This window comes from Felis catus, chromosome C2 (genome assembly GCF_018350175.1).
Source record: "Felis catus isolate Fca126 chromosome C2, F.catus_Fca126_mat1.0, whole genome shotgun sequence".
Taxonomy (NCBI): Eukaryota; Metazoa; Chordata; class Mammalia; order Carnivora; family Felidae; genus Felis; species Felis catus.
The window spans coordinates 12,018,957-12,045,290 of record NC_058376.1 but is presented as its reverse complement, the minus strand read 5'-3'; the positions used below and the strand labels follow the sequence as shown (position 1 = coordinate 12,045,290).

At 51.9% G+C, this 26,334-nt stretch overlaps 1 protein-coding gene across 1 annotated transcript; it reads left to right on the top strand.

Annotated features, from left to right (window-relative positions):
* Positions 1 to 25,574, top strand: IL10RB (interleukin 10 receptor subunit beta). Its single transcript, XM_003991463.4, has 7 exons — positions 1 to 157; positions 1,781 to 1,904; positions 5,729 to 5,886; positions 7,996 to 8,162; positions 12,565 to 12,712; positions 18,421 to 18,575; positions 24,889 to 25,574. The coding sequence occupies exons 1-7, from the start codon at positions 109 to 111 to the stop codon at positions 25,201 to 25,203; spliced, it is 1,116 nt and encodes a 371-aa protein (XP_003991512.2). The 5' UTR covers positions 1 to 108; the 3' UTR covers positions 25,204 to 25,574.
* The last annotated feature ends 760 nt before the right edge of the window (positions 25,575 to 26,334 follow it).

Genomic DNA, 26,334 nt, shown 5'->3' with positions numbered 1-26,334 from the left:
CGGCGGGGGCGGAGGAGGAGCTACGGGCGCTTCGGGGCGCGGGCACCGGGGCGCTGGCCCGGCGGCTGCCGCGGCCCCCCGAGCGCCCTCCCGGCTCCCGGCGCGGCCATGGCGCGGGGCCTGCGGAGCTGGCTGGGCGGCTGCCTCCTGGTGTCAGGTGAGGGGTCCGCGGGGAGGGGGCGCGGGCCGGTCCCTGCGCCGCGCCCTCCGGGGCTCCCGGCCGCCGCGCGACCCGACGTCCGCTGGGGACCCGGAGGCCGGGCCGCGACGCCGGCAGCGATGGCCCCAGGGCCAACCCTGAGCGGACCCCATGGGCGCCCTGGAAGTGACCGAGTGCCCGGTCCGGCCGCCAGGGTCTCCCATTCAGTCCTCAGCACCCCAGCCCCTGAGCTCTGCCCCTTACCTCCACAGCTGCGGGGCTTCTGAGTTCAAAATCCACTGAAACCTTTTGTGCCCTCCCCTAGATTTCTTGCCCGGGTTGAGATAACCATGGACCGCCCCCCACCCCCCTTCCTTTCTGATGAACTCATCCCCGGACTTCCAGGATACCACAGTGTCCCGGTTTTCCTCCTGCCTCTCAGGCTGTTTCTACCTAGGATCCTGCCCCTCTGCTAGATCCCTGTCGGGGTCAAGTTCTTAACCAGGCCCTCTACCCCCTTCCCCCGCACTATCCCTGTAGGGGATACCAGCAGAAGTCTGGCGTTCCATACCAGCTATCCGGCCTGTGATGCAAACATGTATCTCTATTGGCACCAGCTGGGTGGTGGGCCCATGGTGGTTTATCATACCCTTCCCTCTGCTTTTGTGTATGTTTGATATTTTCTATTAAAAAGTTTAAAAATGGTTTCTTTCTTTTGGGGGTGGGGGAGAGGGACAGAGCGAGAGAGAGGGAGAGAATTGTAAGCAGGCTCCACACTCAGCCAGGAGCCCAATCTCACGACCCAGGGATCACGACCTGAGCCGAAATCAAGAGTGGTCTCTCCACCGACTGAGCCACCTAAGCACCTGTTAAAAATGATTTCTGTCTCTGGGGCGCCTGGGTGACTCAGTCGGTTGAGCGTCTGACTTCGGCTCAGGTCACTATCTCACCGTCCGCGAGTTCGAGCCCCGCGTCGGGCTCTGGGCTGATGGCTCAGAGCCTGGAGCCTGCTTCCGATTCTGTGTCTCCCTCTCTCTCTGCCCCTCCCTCGTTCATGCTCTGTCTCTCTCTGTCTCAAAAATAAATAAACGTTAAAAAAAAAAAATGATTTCTGTCTCTAGCCCAGCTCTCTCCTCTGGGCACCAGGCCCCTTCCTCCAGCTGTCCTGAACGTCCCTGCTCGCATAGCTCTCCAGCATCTCAAACCTAATGCAGCTAAAAATGGGACTCTCGATGTCCTTGTCCCCAGCCCCAGTCAGGGCATCAGGTGCTTAAGCCGGGAATGAATATTAATTAATGTCTCCACACCAAACGGATCAGAACGTCTCAAGTTTATACCTCTGGAAATATATCTAAAAAAACCCGTGTACCCGCCCCCCCCTTACACCGTTTTCCCACCACCCAAATCCAGGTCACCCCCATCTGTCCCTTCTTCGTGCTCACTCTCTGCCCCACCCCACCCCCAACCTCCCAGATAAAATCCAGACTCCTCAGCACAGCTGATGTGGGTCTTTTCCCCTCGCCCATGTGCCCATTTGAAGGCATGGAGCCATAAGGGAGACCTGCATGTTGGACGTGGTCATTTACTTGTGCAACTCTTTTGAGGAACCAAGTTGCAAAGCTTTCCCTTTTATTTTTCCAGCCTTAGGAATGGTGCCACCTCCCGAAAACGTGAGAATGAAGTCAGTGAATTTCAAGAACGTTCTACAGTGGGAGGTGCCTGCTTTTCCCAAAGGGAATCTGACTTTCACAGCTCAGTACCAAAGGTGAGTCTGGGGCATCCTTGGGCAGGAAGGCCCTGAGCTGGTCACCGGGCTGGACGACAGGAGAGGGTCTGACTGCTGTCACCTGCATGACCGTGATATCCCACAGGGAGCCTCCCGGCTGGCCTTCATTCTGTCCGGGAAATTCTCGTGAAAGTTCTGTTCTCTGAGAAAAGACAGGGACAGCCCTTTTTACTTTTTCTTGTCGTGTGGGTCCATAGCTTGACAATCGCGGGGCCACCGGTAGATGATGACCTTATATCACACGGCTATGGATGTCACTGGCCACAGTGGTAGCAGTTGCAATGCGAATGTATCAGGTTTGTCACATTTGACGCTTTTTAAGAGAAAAATGTCACCGATACCGTCTCCACTTACTAGAGTAGCATTGCTAGAAGTCGGCCATTTGGAGGAGGAAGCCATCCAGGAAAACTGAGGTATGCGGAACAGGAAAGCCCTGGCCAGCCGGCCACCCACCCCCTCCAGCAGATTATAACAGAACACTCCCGTGCTATGGGGTGCCCGATCATTTGCGCAGTGGGTGCTCAGTTACTCTGTGGCTGTGTCCCCAAATTGAAAGTCAGCCACCTACTGACTGTGAAAAGCTCTGGCCTCTGAAAACAGCACAGAGGCTTATGAAGGAAGGGTGAGTGTCACCAAGACTATTATCTCAGTGGGGCTCTGACTTCCCAGCACCTGCCCTGCCCGCCGATTTTTCCCTCTGCCAGCCCTCCCTCAGCAGCCTGCCGTCACGCACCACAGTCTGGACTGCAGGTGACGCACCTTTATGCCAAGTGCAAATAACCTCGGGAGGCCAAAGGGTGATGAGCCGGCACACCTGCCTCCAGTGTGACTCAGAAACATACGGAGACCGCGCCTTCGGCGAAGCAGGAGGAAACCCAGGTCCCAGACCCCATTCATCCCACGCTTCTCGTCCGGCTCTGTTTTGCAAACCTATCCCAGGCCTGCTAAGTCAGAGAAGAAGTAGGAAGATGGACAAGACAGTCTTCACTTGTCTTGTAACTTGTGAATCCCAAGTAATTCCCAGCTCACAGAACATTTTAAGATTTCGAGTTCAGTACAAAGGACTCCCGAATAGCCTCCATCCAGTTCTCCGTTTTTTAAGGCTTGCCTTCCTTTAAGGTTTCTCCCTCTCTCTCTATCGTACATCATGCCCTTTTGCCCCTTAATGTTCCACGGTGAACTTCCTAAGAGCAAGGATAATCTTTTACATCACCACAGGGCAGCTGTCAAGGTTTGCAGCTTTAATGCGGGTACTTCCCTCTGACCTCCAGTCCGTAGTCCAGCTTTGTCCATTTTCTCAAGGATTTAGGAAGGGTCGTCCTGTGTCTCCTTTTTCCCTGCTGTGTATTTTCTCCCACTGACATTGGTTTGATAATTTCATGTCTGTTTCTGTGGTGGTGACAGCGGTAGAGATTTCACTGTGGAAAAATCACCCTCCCTCTCCCTCTGTCTCTCTCCCCCATAGTTTATTATTTGGCGTTCTGTTCTGTGCCCTTGTGGTAGAGGCGTTTGGTTTCAATGTTCCTCTTTTAGGTGTGAATTCCCAGTGGCTTCCCAGTAAACAAAGGTCAGTCCCTGGGCTCCAGGTGTCCTTAGCATGGAAGTGTAGACTGAGCACGGGATGTGCTGAGGAAAACACAACATGTGCTGGGGGTGCCCTTGGGGAAGAAATTTGATCCTGAAAAATCTGATGATTGTTCCATGGCTTGTGAAAGGTTGGTTCGAACTTAGCCTGAGGGGTTAGATAGCACAGACTCTCTCATATATGTGCGCTGGGTAGGGGTGACCAGAGGAGGGGCACTTTCAGAGGATGTATGGGTGATTCGAATATGGAATCGTCTTTGAAAACTAGATGTAAATATGGGGAATGGGTCACATTACCTGTTTAACGGGGAGAAAAATATTTTTTTTAAAACGTTTATTTATTTTTGAGACAGAGAGAGACAGAGCATGAACGGGGGAGGGTCAGAGAGAGAGAGAGGGAGACACAGAATCGGAAGCAGGCTCCAGGCTCTGAGCTGTCAGCACAGAGCCCGACGCGGGGCTTGAACTCACGAACCGCGAAATCATGACCTGAGCCGAAGTCGGATGCTTAACCGACTGAGCCACCCAGGCGCCCCAAGAAAAATGTTTTTTAAGTGCAATAAAAATGACTTGTGGGGGCGCCTGGGTGGCGCAGTCGGTTAAGCGTCCGGCTTCAGCCAGGTCACAATCTCGCGGTCCGTGAGTTCGAGCCCCGCGTCAGGCTCTGGGCTGATGGCTCAGAGCCTGGAGCCTGTTTCAGATTCTGTGTCTCCCTCTCTCTGCCCCTCCCCCGTTCGTGCTCTGTCTCTCTCTGTCCCAAAAATAAATAAACGTTGAAAAAAAATTAAAAAAAAAAAATGACTTGTGAAGGAGAAATTGTGGCAGAACAGCTTTTGAAATACCCTGTGTTCCAGTCAGTTGATGCGTTAGTTTATTTTTTTTAATATTTTCTTAAAGTTTATGTATTTATTTTGAGACAGAGAAGGAAAGATTGAAGGAAGGAAGGAAGGGCAGAGAGAGAGGGAGAGAAGGAGAATCCCAAGGAGGCTCCACGCTGTCAGCGCAGAGCGCTAAGTGGGGCTCCAACTCACAGATCGTGAGATCCTGACCTGAGCTGAAATCAAGTGTCAGATGCTTAACTGACTGAGCCACCCAGGCGTCTCGATGCGTTAGTTTAAGTGAAGGAAGTGGCCACGTATGAGAAAGCCCCCTTAATGCAGTGACCCCTGGAGTTTCCAAATGGTGGGATGTCAGGCGACCGTGAAGAGTCAATTGACCAAAGATTTATGCTATATTAAGTGAAAAGAGCAGGTTGTAGAATAGTATGATCCCAATGATCTCTGCCTACTTTTAGCAGGAAATTGTTCTGGGCCCCGTCGCCAAGAATGTGGCGAGATGTGGTGTGGCTCCTAAGACTGTGGGCTCTGAAGTCCAACAGATCTGAGTTCCGTTGGGCGAGTTTCTTAGGTCCTCCATACCTGTGCCTCATCTATAAAATAGGAGTGGGGCGCCTGGGTGACTCAGTCGGTTAAGCGGCCGACTTCAGCTCAGGTCATGATCTTGCGGTTCGTGAGCCCGAGCCCCGCATCGGGCTCTGTGCTGACAGCTCGGGGCCGGAGCCTGCTCCGGATTCTGTGTCTCCCTCTCTCTCTCTCTCTCTCTCTGCTCTTTCCCCCCTCACGCTCCTTCTCTCTTGCTCAAAAATAAACAAACATTAAAAAAATTAATAAAAAGACATCTGTATAAAAATGAATTGTTTTATGGTTTTTCCAGAGGAATTGCGGCAAGAGTCATTTGTAGGACATTGTTTGAAATTATTGTAACATACTTATTTTGGCTACTCTGGGTATATCAGTATTCACAGACTGTGTCCCACATAATCAAGGAGGGAAGCTTTCTTCCTCAAATGTATTGAATACTCAACCCTGTTTTGGAGAGGTACGTGCTCATTAAGATACGAAGGTCACTGAGAAGTTCTGTCATGAAGACAGATGCCTCTTTACGTTTAACCTAGTTTCTGCCCCAAGTCGTTTGACTTTGGACAGATTATTTTTGAAACAACTTATGATATCTCAAGGATCACCCAAGTCCCATGGAACCCAGTTTGGGAAATGCTCTTATAGACGAGGCGTGCTACTCATCAAAACTGATGATTTCGAATTTGGTGTATTTTTCTCACGTTATTCTCCGTTATCCTTTGGTAGTGGGGATTAATAAAGTAACAGTCAGACTCAGACCAGAGTGAGAACTTTCATGATTTTATTTTTCTGATTTTACAGTTATAAGAAATTCCAAGATATGTGCACAAGTACTGTCTTGATGGAATGTGATTTCTCAAGTCTTTCCAAGTATGGTGATCATACCTTGAGAGTCAGGGCTGAATTTGCAGATGAGCACTCAGACTGGGTGAACATCACCTTCTGTCCTGTGGATGACAGTAAGTCGCTTTGTTTTCCATTTCATTACAATGCCGTCATCATGCCTTGGGTTTTTTTCCCCATGGGGTAGCCCATCAGCAAGAATTCTTTGAGCTCCCACAAAGTGGGTGGCCTTGCACAAGGAGCTTAGGGAATATAAGAAGGGCTATGGTCGTAAAGAAGTTTATGAGAGAGACAGGAAGGCATAGTCACAAAGTCAACACGATAATTAAATATAAATCTAAGAATGTCAAGGCTTGTGGGTAAAGAAGGAGTTGAGGCCAGTGTTGTTAATGAAAAGAACTGGGAAGATTAATGTAGTGCATTTTCTGGGAGGAAATCAGTTAGAAGTTAGGACGTAAGGAAATGTGACATGGCAGGCAGAAGAATAAAGGTTATTCAAGGCAGGTGTGGAGACAGGCTGACCGGATGCAGAGAGCCGGTTTGCGCAGAATGAAGGACAGAGCAACGGATTCGGTGCATGTCCGGTACATTGAGTCAGGCAGGCTGGTAAGCATCAAAAAGAATGTTCCCAGGTTAGATCTGAGGGGTCGTGGGGACTCACCAGAGGTCACAAGATGAACATAATTAGAACATCAGGAATTGAAAACTAATTAAACCACCTTATAGCAATGGAGAGAGTAAGAGGACAGGAGGGGCCGGGTACCCTCACTAACAAGACTCAAGTGGAGTCTTCCGAGGAGTCCTGGAGAGAAGCATTGGAAGGCTTGTGTCTGTGCGGGGTGGGGCCTTTATTCTCCTCCCTGCTCTGGACCCCCGGGGCTCCCACAACTTTGCCCCCCCCCGCCCCCTTCACCCCCACCCCCCACCCCCGGTGGGGAATGCAGCTAGGACACCCTTCCACTCTTTCCCAGTTCTGTCCCAGCCTTGGACAACAGAACTCTTATTTCTGGAGTCAGAAGTCATCAAAGTTGGATTATCTTTTCTAAAGGTTATCTTTATGAAAGCTAAGAAAAAGAAACACTGAGGAATACAAGCAGCTTGGGGCGCCCGGGTGGCTCAGTCGGTTAAGTGTCCACCTCTTGATTTCAGCTCAGGTCATGATCTCTTGGTCTGTGAGATTGAGCCCCGAATTGGGCTTGTGCTGGCAGCATGGAGCCTGCTTGGGATGCCCCATCTCCCTCTTTTCTCTGCCTCTCCCTGCTCATTCTCTCTTCCCTTCCTTTCCTTCCCTTCCCTTCCCTTCCCTTCCCTTCCCTTCCCTTCCCTTCCCTTCCCTTCCCTTCCCTTCCCTTCCCTTCCCTTCCCTTCCCTTCCCTTTAAAAAAAAGTAACAAGCAGCTTAACAGTAGTCAAGTTTTCAAAACATAGTCCAGTCTTCTGCTCCTGTAATTGCTAAGGGACTGACCGGGTCCTGACGGGTTCCAGTTCCCGTTTGGGGACCCATCTGTGGAAATTCCCTTTAGAAACTGATACACAATAGCTAAGCAGCTTGCCCAAAGGTCATGCAAGTAAGGAGTGGCCCAGCAAGGATTGAGAACCAGGCTGCTCTCTTCACATTCTTAGCAAAAAACCGCCCTTCTCTGGGTATTTGCCTCTTGAAGTTGATATGACAGGAAAATGCTGCAAGACGTCACGTCGAATCTATTTACACATTTTGCTTTGAAAGCAAATAATAAATTTTCTTATCTGGTTTTCAGCTACCAGCAGATTAAAAACAAGAGTAGAATGCTGGAAGCAGGCCCACTAACAGCCTCAAAAGAAGTAACAACAGCCAGAGAAGAATACAGGATATGACTCAAATAGCACAGTCACCGAGAGAGATTTATTATTCACGGTACAGTTGTTAATGGGCACCTACTGTGTGTCAGGCACATTCTTAGTGCAGAAGCTGTAACAGTTAACAAGACAAAATCCCTGCCCTCGTGGAGTATACACTCTAATGAGGGAAATCAGACAATGAATTGACACGTATTTTATGACAGATATGACCGTGGAGCAAACAAAATCCGACCACCCTCCTTGGCCACATCAGTCAATGTCATAGCCATCTTACATCCAAGAGCAGAGTCCTTCAGTAGACCACTGGTCTGCACCGTTATGAAAAAGAAACGTTGACGTTTTTAAATGGGATGTTTGACAGCCATTTTGCTTTGTTCTCTTCCTTAGCCATGATTGGACCACCTGGAATGCAAGTAGAAGCACTTGCTAATTCTTTACATATGCGTTTCTTAGCCCCCAAAATAGAGAATGAACCTGAAACATGGACCATGAGGAATATTTATAACTCGTGGGCTTATAATGTGCAATATTGGAAAAATGGCTCTGACGAAAAGGTAAGCTCAGCAAATCGTATGCGTTTCATGTGCAGCCTCCCCCTCTTTGCCTAGTATTAGTCTGAGGCCGTGATTATGGAGAAGGGGAGCTAGGAGGCCATCCAGGTCAGGGTCTTGCAAGGTAGTAGCACCTTCTGGTCCAAAGGGTTTAAGGCCAGTTCCTCTGAGTGCCAGAAGCTTCCCAGTCTGAAGGATGCCTAGTATCTGGCTCATGCTTCCCGGGCCCCAAGGGAAATGACTTCCAGGGTCCTAGCTCAATGAGAGCAAACCTTCCTCTCCCTGAAGGGAAGTTGTAGGAAAAGATAGAACTGACTCAGCAGTCACCTGACAGAAGTTGGAGTCAGCTGAATAGGGTGACGTGCTACATAACTGCTGTTCCACGGTATGAACCCCTGTGCCCCACGTACACCACAGAACAGTCAAGGCCGTGGTCACGGCAGCCCACCCCTGGATGCTAGATGAAGAGTGTCACATTTTACCCATCTGACCCCACTTTTCCCCATCATCACTCTCCTCCTCTCCAGGGGATGGTTCCTTTAAAAACATGAGCTAGGAGGGGGCGCCTGGGCGGCTCAGTCAGTTAAGCGTCCGACTTCGGCTCGGGTCGTGATCTCACGGTTTGTGGGTTCGAGCCCCACGTCGGGCTCTGCGATGACAGCTCGGAGCCTGGAGCCTGATTCGGATTCTCTGTCTCCTTCTCTCTCTCTCTCTGCCCCTCCCCTGCTTGTGCCCTCTCTCTCTCTCTCTCTCTGTGTGTGTCTCAAAATTAAGATAAACATTTAAAACACAAAAAAAAAGGAGCTAGGAGTTTGACCTGGTTGGATGTTGCTCCTGCCATTGTGACACCGGTCACATTTTGTACCTCAGCTCCTTCCTGTCTGCAGAATGGGCATGAAAACCCACGTCATTAATACAGTGGGACTAATAACGTCCTTCACAGGATTTGGGGGAGTTTAATGGCATAATGAAAAAAAATAAACTTGTCCCATTACCTGAACAATGATATGGTCAATACATGGGGTTCCCTTCCCCTTCTGTAGATGCACTAAGGCTATTTTCATTCATCCTTGGTCAGGTTTTGTTCTTATACTTACTGCTTCCAAGCTGAATGCCATTCGTGGTCTTAAACTGACATATGTATATGTCATATAAGTTAGATTATGTATATGTTATCCCTTCTATATTAAATGGTGCTTTTATCACTTAATTCTCAAGCGTCTGGGAGGAAAGAGTCACCTATGGGTATTGTTTTAGGAGTTGTGTAATTAAATTTATAGGTACATACCGCTCGGCCCCCCAGAATCTCAAGTTAATTTTTCCCTCAAAAAGTGCTCCATTAAATGGCACAGGATATCAGCCTTCTTCACAGAATAGATGATTTTGCTTATAGTCAAGATCCCAGGAAATGTATGCCTAGAAAGCAATACAGAATAATAAGGGCTTTTTTTTTTTTTTAAGGTTATTTATTTATTCTGAGAGAGAGGAAAAAAAAAACCCATGTGCAAGCAAGGGAGAAACAGAAAGAGAGAGAGAGACAGAGAGAGAGAGAGAGACAGAGAACCCCAAGCAGGCCCCATGCTATCAGCACAGAGCCCAATGTAGGGCTTGATCCTACCAACTGGGAGATCATGTCCTGAGCTGAAACCAAGGGTTGGGCACTTAACCGACTGGACCACCCAAACTCCCCCAGAATAATGGGTTTTATAGCCACTTATCAAGTGCAGGCGTCTCTGTTAAGCTCTGGGATGCAAAGATAAGACAGGAGTTATCGAACCTTTATTAAGGATCAGTTTCCACCGCTGTCGTGCCTGAGTGCCTCCTGCACCAGGCATGAAATGCAACACCTCGTTTATCTTTAGCTTCTCATCCAGGATGTGCCCACAGGATAGGCGTCTGGCTGCACGTTTGTCCTGTCACTTCTGCCTGTTGTTGTTGTTGTGACATGCCGAGTGTTGGGGAGGGTGCCTGCTCCCCCGCTCCTCCCTCGCTGGTGTCTACCCTGTCACCATTACTGGTTTATACGTGCTGTAGACTCAGCGTTTGTGTCCCCCACCAGACTCATGTGTTGAAACCTAACCCCCAAAGTGAAGGTATTAGGAGATGGGACCTTTAGGAGGCTTGGGATTCGTGCCCCTATAAAAGAGACCTCAGAGAGCCCCTTCTCCCCCTCTGCCATGTGAGGACCCAGCGTGCAGATGGCTGGCCGTGAATCAGGAAGCAGCCCTCCCCGGACACCAGATCTGCCCGTGCCTCGACCTGGGACTCTTCCGCCTCGAGTACCACGAGAAATAAATGTTTCTTGTTTATAAGCCACCTGTTCTGTTACAGCAGCCTGCAAGGAATAGGACAGTGTGGTTCCCTTCTCGAATGCAGGCTTAAAGGGCTGCCATGTTAGATCCCTAAGCAAATCTCCTAAAAGGCTTCGGGAAATTCTATTTCTTCCTGCTGGGAGAGAGTGGGCAGATAAAGTGAGAAGTTGCCCAGGTGTGAAAGACAACTGGAAAAAAGCAGTCAGAGGGGACTTGAACAGGGCCCTCCCTATCTGTCCTTCCCTGCCTGCCACTGTGAGTCAGCCCTGAGTTCAGTCTTTGAAAAAAAGAGCACCGTAAGGTCTTAGGGGTATTGGAGTTCTTTTTTTTTTTTTTTTTTTTTAATTTTTTTTTTTCAACGTTTATTTCTTTTTGGGACAGAGAGAGACAGAGCATGAACGGGGGAGAGGCAGAAGGAGAGGGAGACACAGAATCGGAAACAGGCTCCAGGCTCTGAGCCATCAGCCCAGAGCCTGACGCGGGGCTCGAACTCCCGACCGCGAGATCGTGACCTGGCTGAAGTCGGACGCTTAACCGACTGCGCCACCCAGGCGCCCCAGGGGTATTGGAGTTCTAGAAATGAAAGCCAGGGTTTTCTTATTTTTAATTATTGGAAGTTACGGGGCTCCTGCGTGGCTCAATCGGTTGAGCGTCCGACTTCGGCTCAGGTCACGATGTCACGGTCTGTGAATTCGAGCCCCGCGTCGGGCTCTGTGCTGACAGCTCGGAGCCTGGAGCCTGCTTCCGATTCTGTGTCTCCCTCTCTCTCTGCCCCTCCCCCGCTCATGCTCTGTCTCTCTCTCTCTCAAAAATAAATAGAAACATTAAAAAAAATAAATTTAATTATTGGAAGTGACACCATGCTTTTCATCAGTCGATGGTATAATCCGGTTCTTGTCCTCGGTGAGCTTAACTTTCTCGTACAATAAAGGAATAGAGACAAGTTTTCAACAAGCCCAGCCCTAAAAGAAAAATAACCAATTACTAAAGCAAAAGAAGAGTCTGAGCTCACTTTCTGTGGAAGTTCCTATGCCCGGAACGCGTTTTAAGTAGGAGCCTTCTATCCAGAAATGATAACCGTGATGGAGGTGTGGCTGGTAGATGCTCTTGTTTCCTTTCTTTTCCCGGAAACTGTCTTGGTTTCCCAAATTCAGGAATATATCAATTATGATAGCTTCTATTCAAACTAAGCTGAGTCAGGGATGTCCCTCCAGAGGCAGGCTGTGATGTGTGCCCTGCAGGGGAGGCAGGCCGCCGCTGGACGAGAGCATCCCAGGGGCTCCAGCAGAGAAGCGATTCGAAGGAGAAGGCTGGGCAGCTGAGGGTCGGCCACCTGCCCTTGACTTAGAAGGAAAACCACACGGAGTCTCACTGTACATGACCGGTGGCAGCAGTTCTGGGGCTGCTATACCAAAGTACCACAGATTGAACAGGAAGGCGTCGGCTCAAGGTTCTGGAGGCCAGACGTGTGAGATCAAGGTGTCAGCAGTGGTGGCCTGTCCTTCCGAGGAATGTGAGGGAGCCTCTGTTCCATGCCTGTCTCCTAGCTTCCAGCTTGCTGGCTCTCTTTGGTTCCTCAGCTTGTAGAAGTGACAGCCCAATCTGTGCCTCCGTCCTTCTGTGGCATGTGCATGTCTGTGTCCAAATTTCCTCTTGTAAGGACGCTGGTCATACCGGATTAGGGCCCATCCTAATGAGCTCATTTTAACTTAATCACCTCTGGAAAGACCCAGGCTCCCACTAAGTCACTTTCCAAGGTACTGAAAGTTAGCCGTTCAGCATATGAATGTGTTGGTTACACATATTCAACCCCTACAACTTAATTCTTTTTTAAAAAGGAGTAGGATGGTTTAGATGGCATCTAAACTAGAGAACTCAGGAAATGGAGCGGTTCCATCGGGACCACAGTCCATCCTTGCCCCGTGCCTTAAAATGCTCTCGGGGCCCCTGACGTGAACTGGGAGGAACACCCGCTTCCTTCACCTGCCTGCTCTGAGCCCAAAGTAAAGATTATAACTGGCAAATAGGGGAGGAAAAAGAGCTGGTGTCCTTTCACTGCGGAGGCATGTTTTCACTTTTGTCTTCGTTCCTAGTGGCCGATTACTTGTCAGTATGACTTTGAGGTCCTCAGAGATCTTGAGCCACGGACAACTTACTGTGTTCAAGTTCAAGGGTTTCTTCCTGATCGGAACAAAACCGGGGAATGGAGCGAGCCTGTGTGTGAGCCAACAACCAATGCCGGTGAGTCTTGAAAATCACCGTCTGTAGTTCTGCCTCCTCTGAGCCTCCTCTGCCTCCTCTGAGCCTATAGACACCCACCGAGTATTAGCGTTGGAAAGTTCCTTAGACAGGAACACGTCCAGCTCAAACTGCAGCCCAGGTCAGCTCTCACCGATCTGCTTCCCGCCGGAAGGAGACCACACCACCTTCCGAGGCAACTCGTACACTCTGAGACCAAAGGGACGGATGGACACGTTTTCCGTTCATTGAGCTGGGCTCTGCCCCCTGGCACCCACCCGCACCGTGTCCATTCTGTGCCCTCAGGCCTCCTGGTGCGAGTCTCATCACCTCCCCCCCGCCACAAGACCACCCAGCAGGGCCAAGCCCCACCCCCAGGAGCCTTCCCTTCCCAGGCTGCATGTCTCCAGTCCCTTCAGATACATGAGGGAGAGTTTGGAGACCTTTATCACTGTCTCCAGCAAGGCTGGACTGTCTCCAGCAAGGCTGTCTTGGCTACCAGGATCGCAACACCGTCCCTCACAGTGCCTCCATGCTCCCTGTTTCTTAAAAGAAAAGAGAGAGGGAAGGAGGAAAAGAGGGAGAGGGGAGAGTACCATTGGCCCGGACGCTGTGATCATTTACATACAGGCACATTGCATACGGGGTCATGCAAACTTGCGGCTGCGTGTCTGCCCCCAAACGGCAGGCCTTTTTATTATTCAAAGACATCGTTGAGAGGCTCAGCCAGCTCAGACCACGGAAGGGTGAATACAGGCAGGTCCACTCCTGGCCGTTTTCATTTACCGAGGCCCTCCTGGCAGCAAGGCGCTGATCTGGGGGCTACAGAAATACCAAGGAGAGTCAGAAAGAGTTCCCTCCAGAGAGAACAAAACTTTTCATCTTCCGGGTCACAGTGCAGCGGACAAAACTGCGATGCGACAACAGTCTCATTGATTCATCATCTCTGCTCCTCATCAACTGTGTTCCAGGACTATTTAGGAATGTTTCTCAAAACAAGAGCCCTGTAATCTTGAGGGTGCTTAGAAGCGATGGGGCGCTGGATTGCGCGGTCAGAAAAGCCACCCTGTATATTAGGACTTTTAGCGTATTTGACCTCTCACCACCTTCTCTTGAGGACTAGCATTCCGAGGAACACAGCCTAGGAAAAACCAGCCCCTCATATGCCGTAATTTACCAACAGGTTACCGTGCCCAAAAAAGGAAAGGCAGCCATTTTGAACTAATTGCTTCTTGGTGCCCTAATGTTGTTTTCAGTTATCATCCTTATCCTTTTTTGTTGTTGTTGTTAATTTTTTTTCAGCGCTTATTTATTTCTGAGAGAAAGGGACAGAGTGTGAGTAGGAAAGGGGCAGAGAGAGAGAGAGAGAGAGAGGGAGACACAGAATCTGAAGCAGGCTCCAGGCTCTGAGCCATCAGCACAGAGCCTGATGCAGCGCTCGAACTCACGAGCCGTGAGATCATGACTTGAACTGAAGTCCGACGCTTAACCGACTGAGCCACCCAGGTGCCCCCATCCTTATCCTTTTTAAGTGTTGATAACTAACCCTTAATTTTCCATTCTGGAATGTTTGTTATTGTTTTCTGGAGATCAGCATCAAGCTTGCTGGCCTGTAGTGTCTTGAATCTTATTATTGTTGTTGTTCCCTTTGTTCTTTAAATGCACAAATTGCCTGAATCCAGGATTCTTTTCTTTTTCTTAACATTTATTTATTTTTGAGAGAGAGAGAGAGAGAGAGAGAGAGCATGCACGCGTGCGCACAAGTGGGGGAGGGGCAGAAAGAGGGAGACAGGATCTGAAACAGGCTCCAAGCTGTGAGCCTGGAGCCCAATCCGGGGCTCGAACTCAGGAGCCACAAGATCATGACCTGAGCAAAAATCAAGAGTCAGCTGCTCAACCGACTGAGCCACCCAGGCGCGCTCTGCCTGAATCCAGGATTCTTTCACATCTTCCAGGTCCGTGATCTTTGCGGTGTCATCCAAAGATCGGCAATTGTAGTAGGAAGTTTTCTCAGGCCTACAGAGCCACACAGAGAATGAAAGTCTTGCGGTCTCCCTGAAGGGCATTCTCTGTCTCTGTTTTTTTCTCTAGCCCCCAGTTCAGTGCTTCACATCTGTAGGCCCAAGGTCAGTGCCCAAGTCCACCTGCCTGTGTCCCTGCTTCCACGGTCTGAGCTGGCTGAGCCTCTGTGCAGTGCCTTTAAGTAATAAAAAGCCTCCTGTCTGTGCGCTACAAGTTATTTGCTAGCTCACACGTTGTTTCTATAGACCTCCTCTAAGTCTCTTCTCATTTTATTCCCCTCTTGAATCATTTTTACTTGATTTAGAATTCTGTACCTTGGGAGCCCCCATCCTGCTTGAATCACTAGAATCGCTGGTCTAGAATCATCCTTTGCTCTGAACACCTGTCATCTGCTTTTCCAAAACCTTGAGTACATTTCGGGATCACCCGGTGTCCCCTCCTTCCCCCATTAACATGACATGGGCCATGGGACAAGTCCCGGACTGCCCTCTGCCTCAGGCATCTCATCTGCAAAATAGGGACAGCAGTGTGTTGCCACCACACGCGGGGCTTGGGGGACTTGAACAGTGCCTGGGACAAAGTGAGGCCTTAATACGTTAGATATTATGGTTACTAATAATGACATTATTACAATCACATTGTCAGGTGCTCCTCAAGGTTTATGTCATGAGACACAGTGTGAGGCCTACAATTTGACCAACGAGAAATATTTCAAATATTTTGTGACTGTAAGTGATTACCCACGAACTGACAAAATCCAAACATTTTATAAAAGAAAAGTGTCACCTACTGAAAACCTGCTTTTGTCAAACATCATCTTAGGTTTGTTTAAACACAGTTATCTCTCTCTTTTTTTTTTTTAATTAACGTTTATCTTTGAGAGAGAGAGAGTGCAAGCAGGGGCGGGTGGGGCAGAGAGAGGGGGACAGAGGATCTGAAGCAGGTTCTGCCACTGACAACAGTGAGCCCGACGCGGGGCTTGAACTCACGAACCACGAGATCATGACCTGGGCCGAAGTCAGACGCTTCACCGACTGAGCCACCCAGGCGCCCCCAAACACAGTCTTCTCTTCTAAACCTCATGACAGATTTTCCCTGAGAGCTTTGGGCCCTGCCCCTTTTACAAACTGGAAAATCAGGGTTCAGAGAGGGGAAGTAACTTGCCCACGGCCTGTCGCTCAGCCAGTGAATGACCGGGGATGGAGCAGGTTATCTTCCCTGTAATTTTACTGCCTACAGATGAATTCCGCAGGCGAGCGCAGGCATGACTTCCCTGCAGGTAACACAGAGGAAGGGAGTCCTTCCTGACCCGCAGCAGGTCAGAGAGCAGAGGGTTTTGACTCACAGATCGTCCCGTAATTCTCAGCCCGTGTGACGCAGTGACCTGTCCTTACCCCTTCTCTCTCGGGGTGAGTCACAAGTGCATCTTTTGAATTTTGTCACCACCAACCAGATGTGCCCATGGAATGTCCTCCAATAAGATGCCGGCACATCCTGGCTGGATCACAAGGAGCCCAGGCGCTGCCCTGGGAGGGGGGCGTGGGGGGCTCGGCACAGTGTCATCGACGGCGCAGGGTCTGGGGTCGAGGCCAGCAGTGTTTAGTCGACACTCAGTGAGTAAGCCTGCTGCGCGCCACACAGAGAACTGCCAAAATGCTAGATGGAAGGACAGGTGGACGAGTAGGGGCCTGGGGCTTCCCTAAGAGCTGAGATAGCAGATCCCAAGTCGGCCTCCTGTCGTTCGCTGAGGTACAGGCCCGGGACCGTTGCATCCAGCTCGATCGCCACGTGACCCTGCATTCACCGAGAAAGGACCTGTTTGAGTGCTGAAACTGGGGGCTGGAAGGCACCACCCCTGGGTCCAGCAAATGAAGCAAGAATTCACCAGGGAATTCTGGGAGGAGTTCCCCTCGGCCAGGAGGAGGATGAGGCCACTGTTGTGAATGAAAACACAGGGGGCCGAGGGAGGAAGGCAGGCTGGGCCCAGCCCCTGCGCCCCCTGCAGGCGCCACCCGGGAGCAGATATCTGGGAGGGGGGGGGGGGGACGGGACGGGGGCGGGGTAGCAGCTGATGAGGCTCCAGCAGGCTTGGTCTGCCCCGTGCGAGCATACTCTCGACAAATAAAATGACTCCCTTTAAAATGACTTGCTCTTAGAGGGCACGGTTCACTTGCTTTCCTCTCTGCACCAGATGCTTTGCGTTTTGATCGGAGGGTGGCGCCAGCTGCCAGGCATTGGGCACTGGGAGGGTAGGTGGCCCGGGCGACAGAGGAAGGCTCCTGGTGCTGCATGAGGGGAGCCAGGACCACAGATTCCCAGGTCAGAGGTAAAGCTGGGCATTAATTGAAGCAGTAAAAACCTATTCAGTGAGGACTGCAGGAGAGGAGGAGCTGCCTGGACCGGTTATCTTGTTTGTTTGTTTGTTTGTTTGTTTGTTTTGGAGAGAGAGTGATCAGGGGAGGGAAAGAGAGAATCCCAAGCAGGCTCCGTGATGTCAGCGCAGAGCCCAATGCACCGTTCGAACTCACAAGCCGTGAGATCATGACCTGAGTGGAAATCAAGAGTCAGACGCTCAACTGACTGAGCCACCCAGGCGCCCTGAGCTGCCCGGCCGTTTTAAAGGAAGAACAAGGGGGCGCCTGGGTGACTCAGCCCAACTTCGGCTCAGGTCATGATCTCACGGTTCGCGGGCTCGAGCCCCGCCTCGGGCTCTACCATGACAGCTCAGAGCCTGGAGCCTGCCTCGGGTTCTGTGTCCCCCTCTCTCTCTGCCCCTCCCCTCCTGCTCACACTCTGTCTCTCTCTCAAATACACATTTTTAAAAAAATTAAAGGGAAATGAGGAGAAGAGAAGAGAGAATCAGGGAAGAGGAAAATTACAAAAAGCAGGTGAGAGGGTCGGTCAGCGTCAATGCAGTCAGGCCATCAGTGTCTGACTGGCATTAACAGGTCAGCTCCTACCTTCCTTCGGAGGCTGGGGGACAGGGGCCCGCCTTCCTGATGGCTGCAGTTTAGAGGAATGGCCTGTGGGTCCTTGAGAAGGACACCCCTGGGTTTCACGAGATACGTATGCATCTCAGAGGGGCAGAGGAAGGATTCACAGTCATAAACTTTTTATGGTAAACGCTCTAAGAAAGGAAGGCCGGGTATTGGCAGCCTTGAGTTTCCCCCGACAGAAACCCAAGGCAGGTGCTGGGGCGTCCCGTCCCAGCAGCGTGGCCTTAGGCCACTAGGAGACAATGTTGGAGTTTGGGCGCGTCTCTGGGCGCGGAGGCTCGGGTGGAGACGTCATGCCAGGACCTTTTGCTGTTCTCAGTACAAAACGCTGCAGTGCGTGTGTTTTACTGGGGCTCTGGGGCCCCAGGGAGTCCCATTTCCCACTTCAAGGCAGAAGAGGTTTCTCGGAATGGGGAGGCTCACTGGCCAGGGTTCTTGCTTACTCTTACCCTGCCTGTCAGCAGTCCTGCCAGAAACCAAACCTGGGAACAGATAGGAGGGGGTGACCCTTGCTGGAAACGCCTGGATTCTGGAGCCGCTTTCCCGTGGTACCTCCTCACCCCTTCCGAGATGAGCGGATGGCCCTGCTTGCCGGGATTTCCACTGGATGGTGACGGTGGGATGGTGTTGAGGTCACGTGACCCGTGTGTACTTGAGCAGCAGGTAACGCAGCCCTCTGTCCCGTCCCCGCAGAGACTGCCCCGTCCTGGACTGTCGCCGTCGTCCTGGCCGCCTCGGTGTGTGTGGCCTTCCTGCTCCTCGGCTGCTCCGCCCTGCTGTGGTGCCTGTACAAGAAGACCAAGCACGCCTTCTCCCCTGGGAACTGTCTGCCTCAGCACCTGAAAGAGGTAGGCCTACGAGGGGGCCTGACTGGAAGGGGACCTCTTTTTTTTTTTTATGTTTATTTTTGAGACAAAAAGAGAGCACGCAGGGGAGGGGCAGAGAGGGAGACAGAGAATCCTGTCAGGCTGCATGCTGTCAGCACAGAGGCCAATGTGGGGCTCGAACTCACAAACTGTGAGATCATGAAATCAGGGGTTGGACGCTTAACCGACTATGCCACCCAAGTGCCCCGGAAGGGGACTTCCTTTTAAGTCAGGGCCATCTCATCCCACGTGGCGGACTGTCCTGGAGAAGGACACCACTGCAGGGCAGTCTGTGGTCACGGAACAGCCCACGGGGAGGAGGCAGACCGTCCCTCCAACCTGGACGTTGTTCCTTCTCTGACCTTCCCTGCCTGAAGTCCCAAGTCGTTAGGGGGGCACTCAGCTGTGAGACAACTGCCAGCAGTACCCCCCCGGTGGCCAGGGCAGCGAGGGCCTCCTTCCAGAAGGAGATCTGGGGGGGGGACACACCTCAGCGTCTAATACAGTCCACCCCTTATACAGGAACCCACCAGAGCAGCACCCCCGAGACTTAAGTCACTCTCTTCCTGGGGAAAGTTACATGAGGAAGGTTAATGGAGCCACTCTGGGCCTGTCTCAGGAGCACAGGTGACACAGTCTCACAGCTCTGCTGGCCCCCCTGTGGGACCCTCTCCCCACTCCCCTCCCACGACTGCTGTTTGTCTCATTGGTGCCCCAGGCCCTCAGCCCTGAGTAGTTCTGAGTCTCTAGTCACGGGGCACCAGAAGCCTGGGCGGCTGCACTTGTCCACTTGCCATCATGGCACAGAGACCACCCTGAGACGCCCAGTGACTCACTTGCCGTTCGAACTGCACAGGGGATGGGGCACCTGGGTGGTTGAGTCAGTGAAGTGTCCGACTTCGGCTCAGGTCATGATCTCTCGGTTCATGAGTTTGAGTCCCACATCGGGCTCTGTGCTGACAGCTCAGAGCCTGGAGCCTGCTTCCGGTTCTGTGTCTCCCTGTCTCTCTGCCCCTCCCCCGCGCTCTCGTGCTCCCTCTCTCCCTCTCTCTCAAAAATAAATGTTAAAAAAAAAAAAAAAAAAGAACTGTGCAAGGGACACCCTGAGACATCCGGTGTCGCCTTTCCTTGCCAGCTGGGTTCCTGACATGAAGAAGTGGCGGCCATAATGTAAGTTTACCAGGACTGTCCTACTGTGTCCCCTGGTAAGAAGGCTCCCCCTTTGGGAACTCTCTAGACCAGAGGTCAGCAAACTTTTCCTTTAAGGACCAGATAAGCAGATGCTTCAGGCCTTGTAGGCCAGGAGGCAGAAATCAAGATATCATGCAGGTATTTATACAACCACTCATAGGTAATCATTTAATGGTTTAACTTTTAAACCATTCTCTCTCTTTTTGTTTTTTTAATGTTTATTTATTTATTTTTGAGAGAGAGAGAGAGAGAGAGAGAGAGAAAGCGTGTGCACACGCACAAGCAGGGAAGGGGCAGAGAGAGAGGAGAGAGGGAAAATCCCAGGCAGAAACTCCATGCTGTCAGCACAGAGTCCAATGTGGGGCTCGAACTCGCAAACCGTGAGATCGTGAGCTGAGCCAAAATCAAGAGTTCAACGCTTGACCGTCTGAGCCACCCAGGCGCCCCTGAAACCGTTCTTAATCCGGTGGGCTTCCCCACAGTTGGCGGATCCTGCTCCAGACTCAGCCTAAAACTGAGCGCGCACCCTAAGTGGGTCCCTGAGAGCGATGGTAAGTGCGGCTACTCCGGTTTCTCCCCCTTGGTTCCTGAACCCTTGTTCTCTATCGAAGATGCAGCGTCACGTAACGGTCCTTGCTTCTGGGTGCACCCCGGGTGCCGCGGGACGATGCCCCGTTCTCGCAGGGCACCGTTTCCCGGCTGGCGCGTCACCCGCACCTCCCGCCGGTCGGTCCGCCGCCCCTCCGGGCTGGCCGCGGCCGGGTCGTGTGCCGCGTGGTATCACCAGTGGGCCCCTTAGACGTGTGCCCGCTCCAGGCCTTTTTTGCTGTCAGCGGGCCCCCGGTCTCACGCGATACTAGGCGGGGGCCGTGTTAACTTGCCGGGGCGTCCGTAACAAAGCCCCACAGGTTGCGTGGCTTAAGCAATGGAAGGTTATTGTGCCTCGGTTGTGGGGGCCAAAGGCCTGACATCGGGGCGCCGGCAGGTGGGTGCCTTCTGCGGCTGTGACGGGGAGCCCGTTCCCAGCTCTCCTCTGGCTTCTGGTGGTTTCTGGCCGTCGTTACCATCCCTTCGCTTGTAGATGCGTCGCCCCAACCTCTGCCCTCATCGTCACGTGGTGTCCTTCATGTGTGTGCCTGTGCCCGTGCCCACGTTGCCTCTCCTTATGAGGACCCCAGGCATACGGATTAGAGGCCCACCCTGAGGAGGTCTTTTTAACTTGAATACTTCCATGAAGACCCCGTCTCCAAATCGGGTCACATTCTGCGGTGGTGACACCAGAAGGGGCGGTAAAGCACTTGACTGTAGTGGACGCTTGTGGGAGGGATGATTTGCCGTCCTTGTCTGCCAGGGCCTGGGTCAGCGCCGCTGAGGTCCGACAGAGCGTGGGCTCGGTTGGCACGGGGTCCCGTGGCGGTCTCAGAGTCCACACACGACACGGAGCCACTTGGAGCCGCTCCCCCGAGTCCAGCCATCGACCTCCGCCCGCGAGTCCACGGGGAGCCCGGTCTCGGGGCCGCTTTTCTTCCAACACGAGAGAACGACCAGATGCGCGGCCCGAAACTCCGCCGACGGAGGGCTTTCTCCTCTCCACTGCCGTTCAGGGCCCCCTGGTTCGGGCCGCAGTGCCGCCACAGGCCGTTTTGGGTGTGTGCCCATAGCACCACGCCAGCCGCCCTGTGAACCGCCTTTGGCCTTTTCCTCCTCCTTCGGCCGGCCCCCCGCGCAGTCGTGGTGCGGACCGAGGCGGAGGCGCTGGTGCAGCGGGGGTGGGTGGCGTGGGAGGCCGGGCCCCGGGTACGTGCAGCCTCCGACCTCGCTTCTGGCCACGGGCCGTGTCCCTGCTGGGTCCCGGTAACGTCCAGGAGCCGTCTTACAAATCGGGCATAACTCTCCGCGGCAGTGGCCGGGCCTGGCCCCCAAACGGCAGTCATCCGCGTAGCGATTCTCCTTGTAGGATTTGCCGTCCACCCCACCCGGCGTGGCTCCCCACCACAGACCCGTCAAGGATCTGCCGGGCCACGCGCACCTCGTGTTCGTTGGGTCCAGTTAACACGTCGTCACTGGCGGATAATGCCGGGCCTTCGTGCCCCTGCGTCGGCCGGTCACGAGATGCGGCCAGGGCGGCTTGCTCTACAGCCCGTTCGTCCTGCGGGGGCCTCTCCTGCCCTTGGCAGCCGTCCTGTGTCCCTCTACAAACACCCTGGAGTTGGGTTCCCAGGTATGGAATGTGCTGCCTCCAGACCCAGAGAGGCCCACTTAGCAATGGTGCCAGTTGTTAGCGGTGGGAGGGGTGAGACACAGCCATTGGCCCTTTACTTTAGAGAAGATGTCCAGCGGGTCCTACTCCAGGGGACCCCTAAAACTTCACTGATATGGCGGGTCCCTGAATGTCCACACGGTGAGTTTCCCAAGCTCCGAGGTACATGTGTCTTACCAAGGCCTCGCCATCTCTTTCTCTTCTGGTCCCGTTACCATATTGTTGATAGCTGGTGTCAGGCCCCGTCCCCACACCACCCGGTCAGTTGGTGGCAACTGCCCCTGGAAGGACGCGGTCCCTCGCGTCCCGCGCCCTTCTGTGTAGGGCAGTTTCCGGACGCTGCCGTGAGCCAGGCCAGCCCCAGTGTTGCCAGAAGCTGCGGAAGAAGCACCGTGAGGGCTGGTCCAGGCCGCACGCCGTCCACGGTGGAGGGAAAGTGAGACGCATGCCCACAGGCAAGTGTTTCCGAGCAGTTAGAACCTTCTCTCAAGATCGTTAATCAGTTCATCAAGACCGCCTCAGCCAGAAAGAGCCAAGAGGCCTCTGTGAGCTCCTGAGAAGCAGGAAGAACAAAGAGGGGCAGGCCCTTTGTTCTGGGCAGAAGGCGTTTTCTAAGTGGAGACCCAGAAGGAAGCAAAACTATTCACCTGCTGTTTTTGCTTGTGGCTTGTCGTCACAGACTGGTCAGACAGGAAAGGACAACTGGGACCACCTGCCGCAAGGCACTTCAAAGCCAGATCTGCTGGAACGAGCCCCTGCTCCAAGACTAGAAGACTTGCCCCAGCTGCCTGCTGAGGCAGCCTCTGGGATGGCTGAGAAATGCGGGCAGGGGAGCTGGAGAAGGGGGCCAGCGGGGAGCGGGACGAAGGAAGCACCGGGAAACTACAAAGATTGGGATCGTTGCATCATGGGATGCTCCAGCCTGATGCGTGATGTAAAGGTTCGCCAACCGCGGCCCAGAGAACAATTCTGGGTTTCGGGGGACTTAGCAGGGACAGGGACTTGGAGTTAGAGCAACACGGAGGCTTATCCAACACCAATCTGTTGCGTTTCTGTATGTGTCCCGCCTGGACACCAGCCTGACATGTGCTCTCCTGAGACTCAGCCCATCTTCCTCTCTTCTTTCCTGTCCCCTTTCCCAGGAGAATCAAGAGCAGCCCTGGCCCATTCTTACGAATCCACCGGATCTGAGAGTTTGGGGAAGTTACTCCTCTCCGCAGTGTCTTCCTTTGCACAAACTGAGATCTGGGTGTAATTCCTCTTGCCCCTCCCCTCCCTTCCATCAGGTGGGAGGTGGAAATCCTGCGGCATTAAACCAAGTCCCATCAAAGGGTTGAGGGAAACTGCAGAGCTCTGAGACTGTCTCCACCTCATCCTGAAGATCCAAGGGCATCGGTGGACCTACCGGGAGGAAAACGGCAAACATGAAGTCGGCAGATATTCCAGGAAACACCTGGGCATCTTTCATGCTTCAAAGGGCAGGAAAGCCCCGGATGGTTAGACCAGGGTTCCTGCTCGTAACTAGCCGCATGCCCTAGGAGAGAGAAATAAACAAGGCCATGTGCATTCACTGCGCTAGACAGAAAGATAGCACAAGCCATGTGTATTTGAAATTGGCTAGTAGCCACATTGTCGTTTATTTGTTTTTAAGTAAAAAAGGGCAGACGAAATTAACACTGACAATATACTTTCTGTAACCCAGTATTTACAAAATATCATTTCAACCGGTCATCAACGGTCTTTATAATTTTGGAAATATTTGCATTCTTTTTTCATACAGCGTCTTCGAAATCTGGCATTTCTCACGTGTTGATTCGAGTAGCCACATTTCAGGTGGCCAGAAACCACATGTGACTCGTGGCTGCCAGGTGGCACAGGGCTGAGGGCTGAGACTAGGGGCTCATCGGGTACTGGCAAACACCAAAGAGAGCCCCTAACCCTGCCTGAAGACAGACGGGAGATTCTGTTCGTTATTCCGAGACACGTTCATCCTGTGCCTGCGACATCCTCCTTCCCAGAGGGAATGACACTCAGGCCTGTGTTAGTGCCACAGCGCTGTGATTGCTCTAAATCCCAGCTTAAAAGAGGAACCATCGGGGGCACCTGGGCGGCTCAGTCGGTTAAGCAGCCAACTCCTGGTTTTGGCTCAGGTCACGATGTCACGGTTCGGGAGATCAAGCCCCGGGCCAGGTTCTGCTCTGACAGTGCGGGTCACATTGGTGGGCAGCCATCGCCACCATCCGTCACCAGAACTTTTTCATGATCCCAACCAGAGTCTCTGCCCCCGTTAAACAGGAACTCTCCATCCCCCCCTCCCCAGCCCCTGGCACCCCCGTCCTGCTTTCTGTCCATGACCTTGACTACTCTAGGGATTTCGCGTAAGTGCAACCATACAGCATTTGTCCTTTTGTGCCTGGCTTCTTCCACTGAGTGTAATGCCCTCCAGGTTCATCCACGTAGCATGTGTCGGAACTTCATTCCTTTTTACGGCTGAGTAATTTTCCACTGTATGAACAGACCACATCTTATCCATTCCACCGTTGACGGACACTCGGGTTGCTTCTCCCCCTGGCTCTCGTGAATAATACCGCTGTGAACATGGGTGTGCAGATATTTCTTTGAGACCCTGCTTTCAGTTCTTCTGGACGTGTATCCAGAAATGAAATTGCTGCATCATATGATAATTCTATTTTTAACATTTTGAGGAACTCTCCCTCTGCGATTGTCACATCCTTTAAGCTCGCATTCTCTGGCCAGGAGTTCTGTATAAAATCTGTGTAGGTCCAGAAAAAGAAATGGGAAAATCTGATCATTAACTATCTTTTTTTTTTTTTTTTCCTGCAGTTTTTGGGCTGCCCTCATCACAATACACTTCTGTTCTCCTTCCCGCCCTCTGATGACAATGAAGTCTTTGACAAACTGAGCGTCATTACGCCAGCCTCTGAAAGCAGCACACAGAATCCTGGCAACGGCTGTACCCCGGGGACCCTGTCAGGGCAGGGCTCCTCCAGGCTGGTCCCCGAAGGGGAAGTGCACCCAGCTGAGTACAGCACCCCCCTGGTTCTCTCGCCTGCATCTGAGGGTAAATGGAGCGGGAAACCACCTGGGCAAACCCCAAATCTGGATCCCGAAGATTCCGAGACAACATCTGAACAATGAAAGAGCTAGATTTTTAAAGACTCACTTGGCAAAAATAACTCCACGTTGGGAATTTGCTGCTTTATAAAGACCTCAATAACTTTAAGAAAAAAATTGTTGACCACTGGGAGTATAACTTTCAGCCTCTTGGGGTCACTAATATAAGGAATACGTTTTAATTATAAGAAACAAAAATATTTTAAATGAGGAATAAAAACCGAGGTGCTGTAAAATCCAACCAGACTGCCGATAGACTGCCTCCAAAAAACAGCCTCAACTCAGATGTGGTCAGCAAACTTTGGGCTCTCAGAGATACTTGGCCTGGATTTATTTTTCTACTGTATACGTTTTCTATAGTGCTGGTGCTCTATTAAAGTTTTATTCTCTGTTTAGTCTGTATGCATTAATGGTACTACATTTGGGTAATCGTCAGATATTGAATGAGGCTTTCATCTGCCATTTTTGGTGTCCACTCATTCGCCAGGTAATCCTTAGTCCCTTCCTGCCATCATCCAGGAGCTGTGCCGGGTGTGAGGGTCTAATGGCATCTGGGAGCTATCAGTCTAGAAAGCTTTAAATTCTACCTCAGGCAACTTCTAGCCTGTGACCCCTCAGTTTCCTCATCTGTACATGGAGATGAAAAGACCTAAGGGGGGTGCCTGGGTGGCTCAGTCGGTTGAGGGACCCACTTCGGCTCAGGTCATGATCTCACAGTTCGTGAGTTCGAGCCCCGCATCGGGCTCTGTGCTGACAGCTTAGAACCTGGATCCTGCTTCAAATTCTATGTCTCCCTCTCGCTCTGCTCCTCCCCTGCTCATGCCCTGTCTCTCCTTCAAAAATAAATAAAAACAATTAAAAAAAATTTTTTTAATTAAAAAAAAGTGCTGCTCCCGGTGCCCGCACATAGTAGGCACTCAGGAAATGGTAGCTGTTCTTACCAGCAACATAACCAGTCATGGGTATGACTTTAACTCCTAACTTAGGTCAGTGACAAATGTCCCTTCCTCTGCGCCAGACTGCCCAATCAACAGCTGCGTCAAAGGCCACAAAGGTAGGAGAAACAACTCTTCAAATAACTCGACATTTTTAAAAAGAAACATGGGTGGCGTTCGGAGGGGGGAGGCGGAGGGAGATCGGAGGATTGCTGACCTT

Excerpts from the sequence above, each read along its gene's own strand:
- IL10RB (XM_003991463.4), top strand. The coding sequence starts at position 109 with ATGGCGCGGGGCCTGCGGAGCTGGCTGGGCGGCTGCCTCCTGGTGTCA. Across the intron at positions 1,905-5,728 it reads TTCACAGCTCAGTACCAAAG|TTATAAGAAATTCCAAGATA; the intron begins GTGAGTCTGGGG and ends CTGATTTTACAG. Across the intron at positions 18,576-24,888 it reads TGCCTCAGCACCTGAAAGAG|TTTTTGGGCTGCCCTCATCA; the intron begins GTAGGCCTACGA and ends TTTTTCCTGCAG.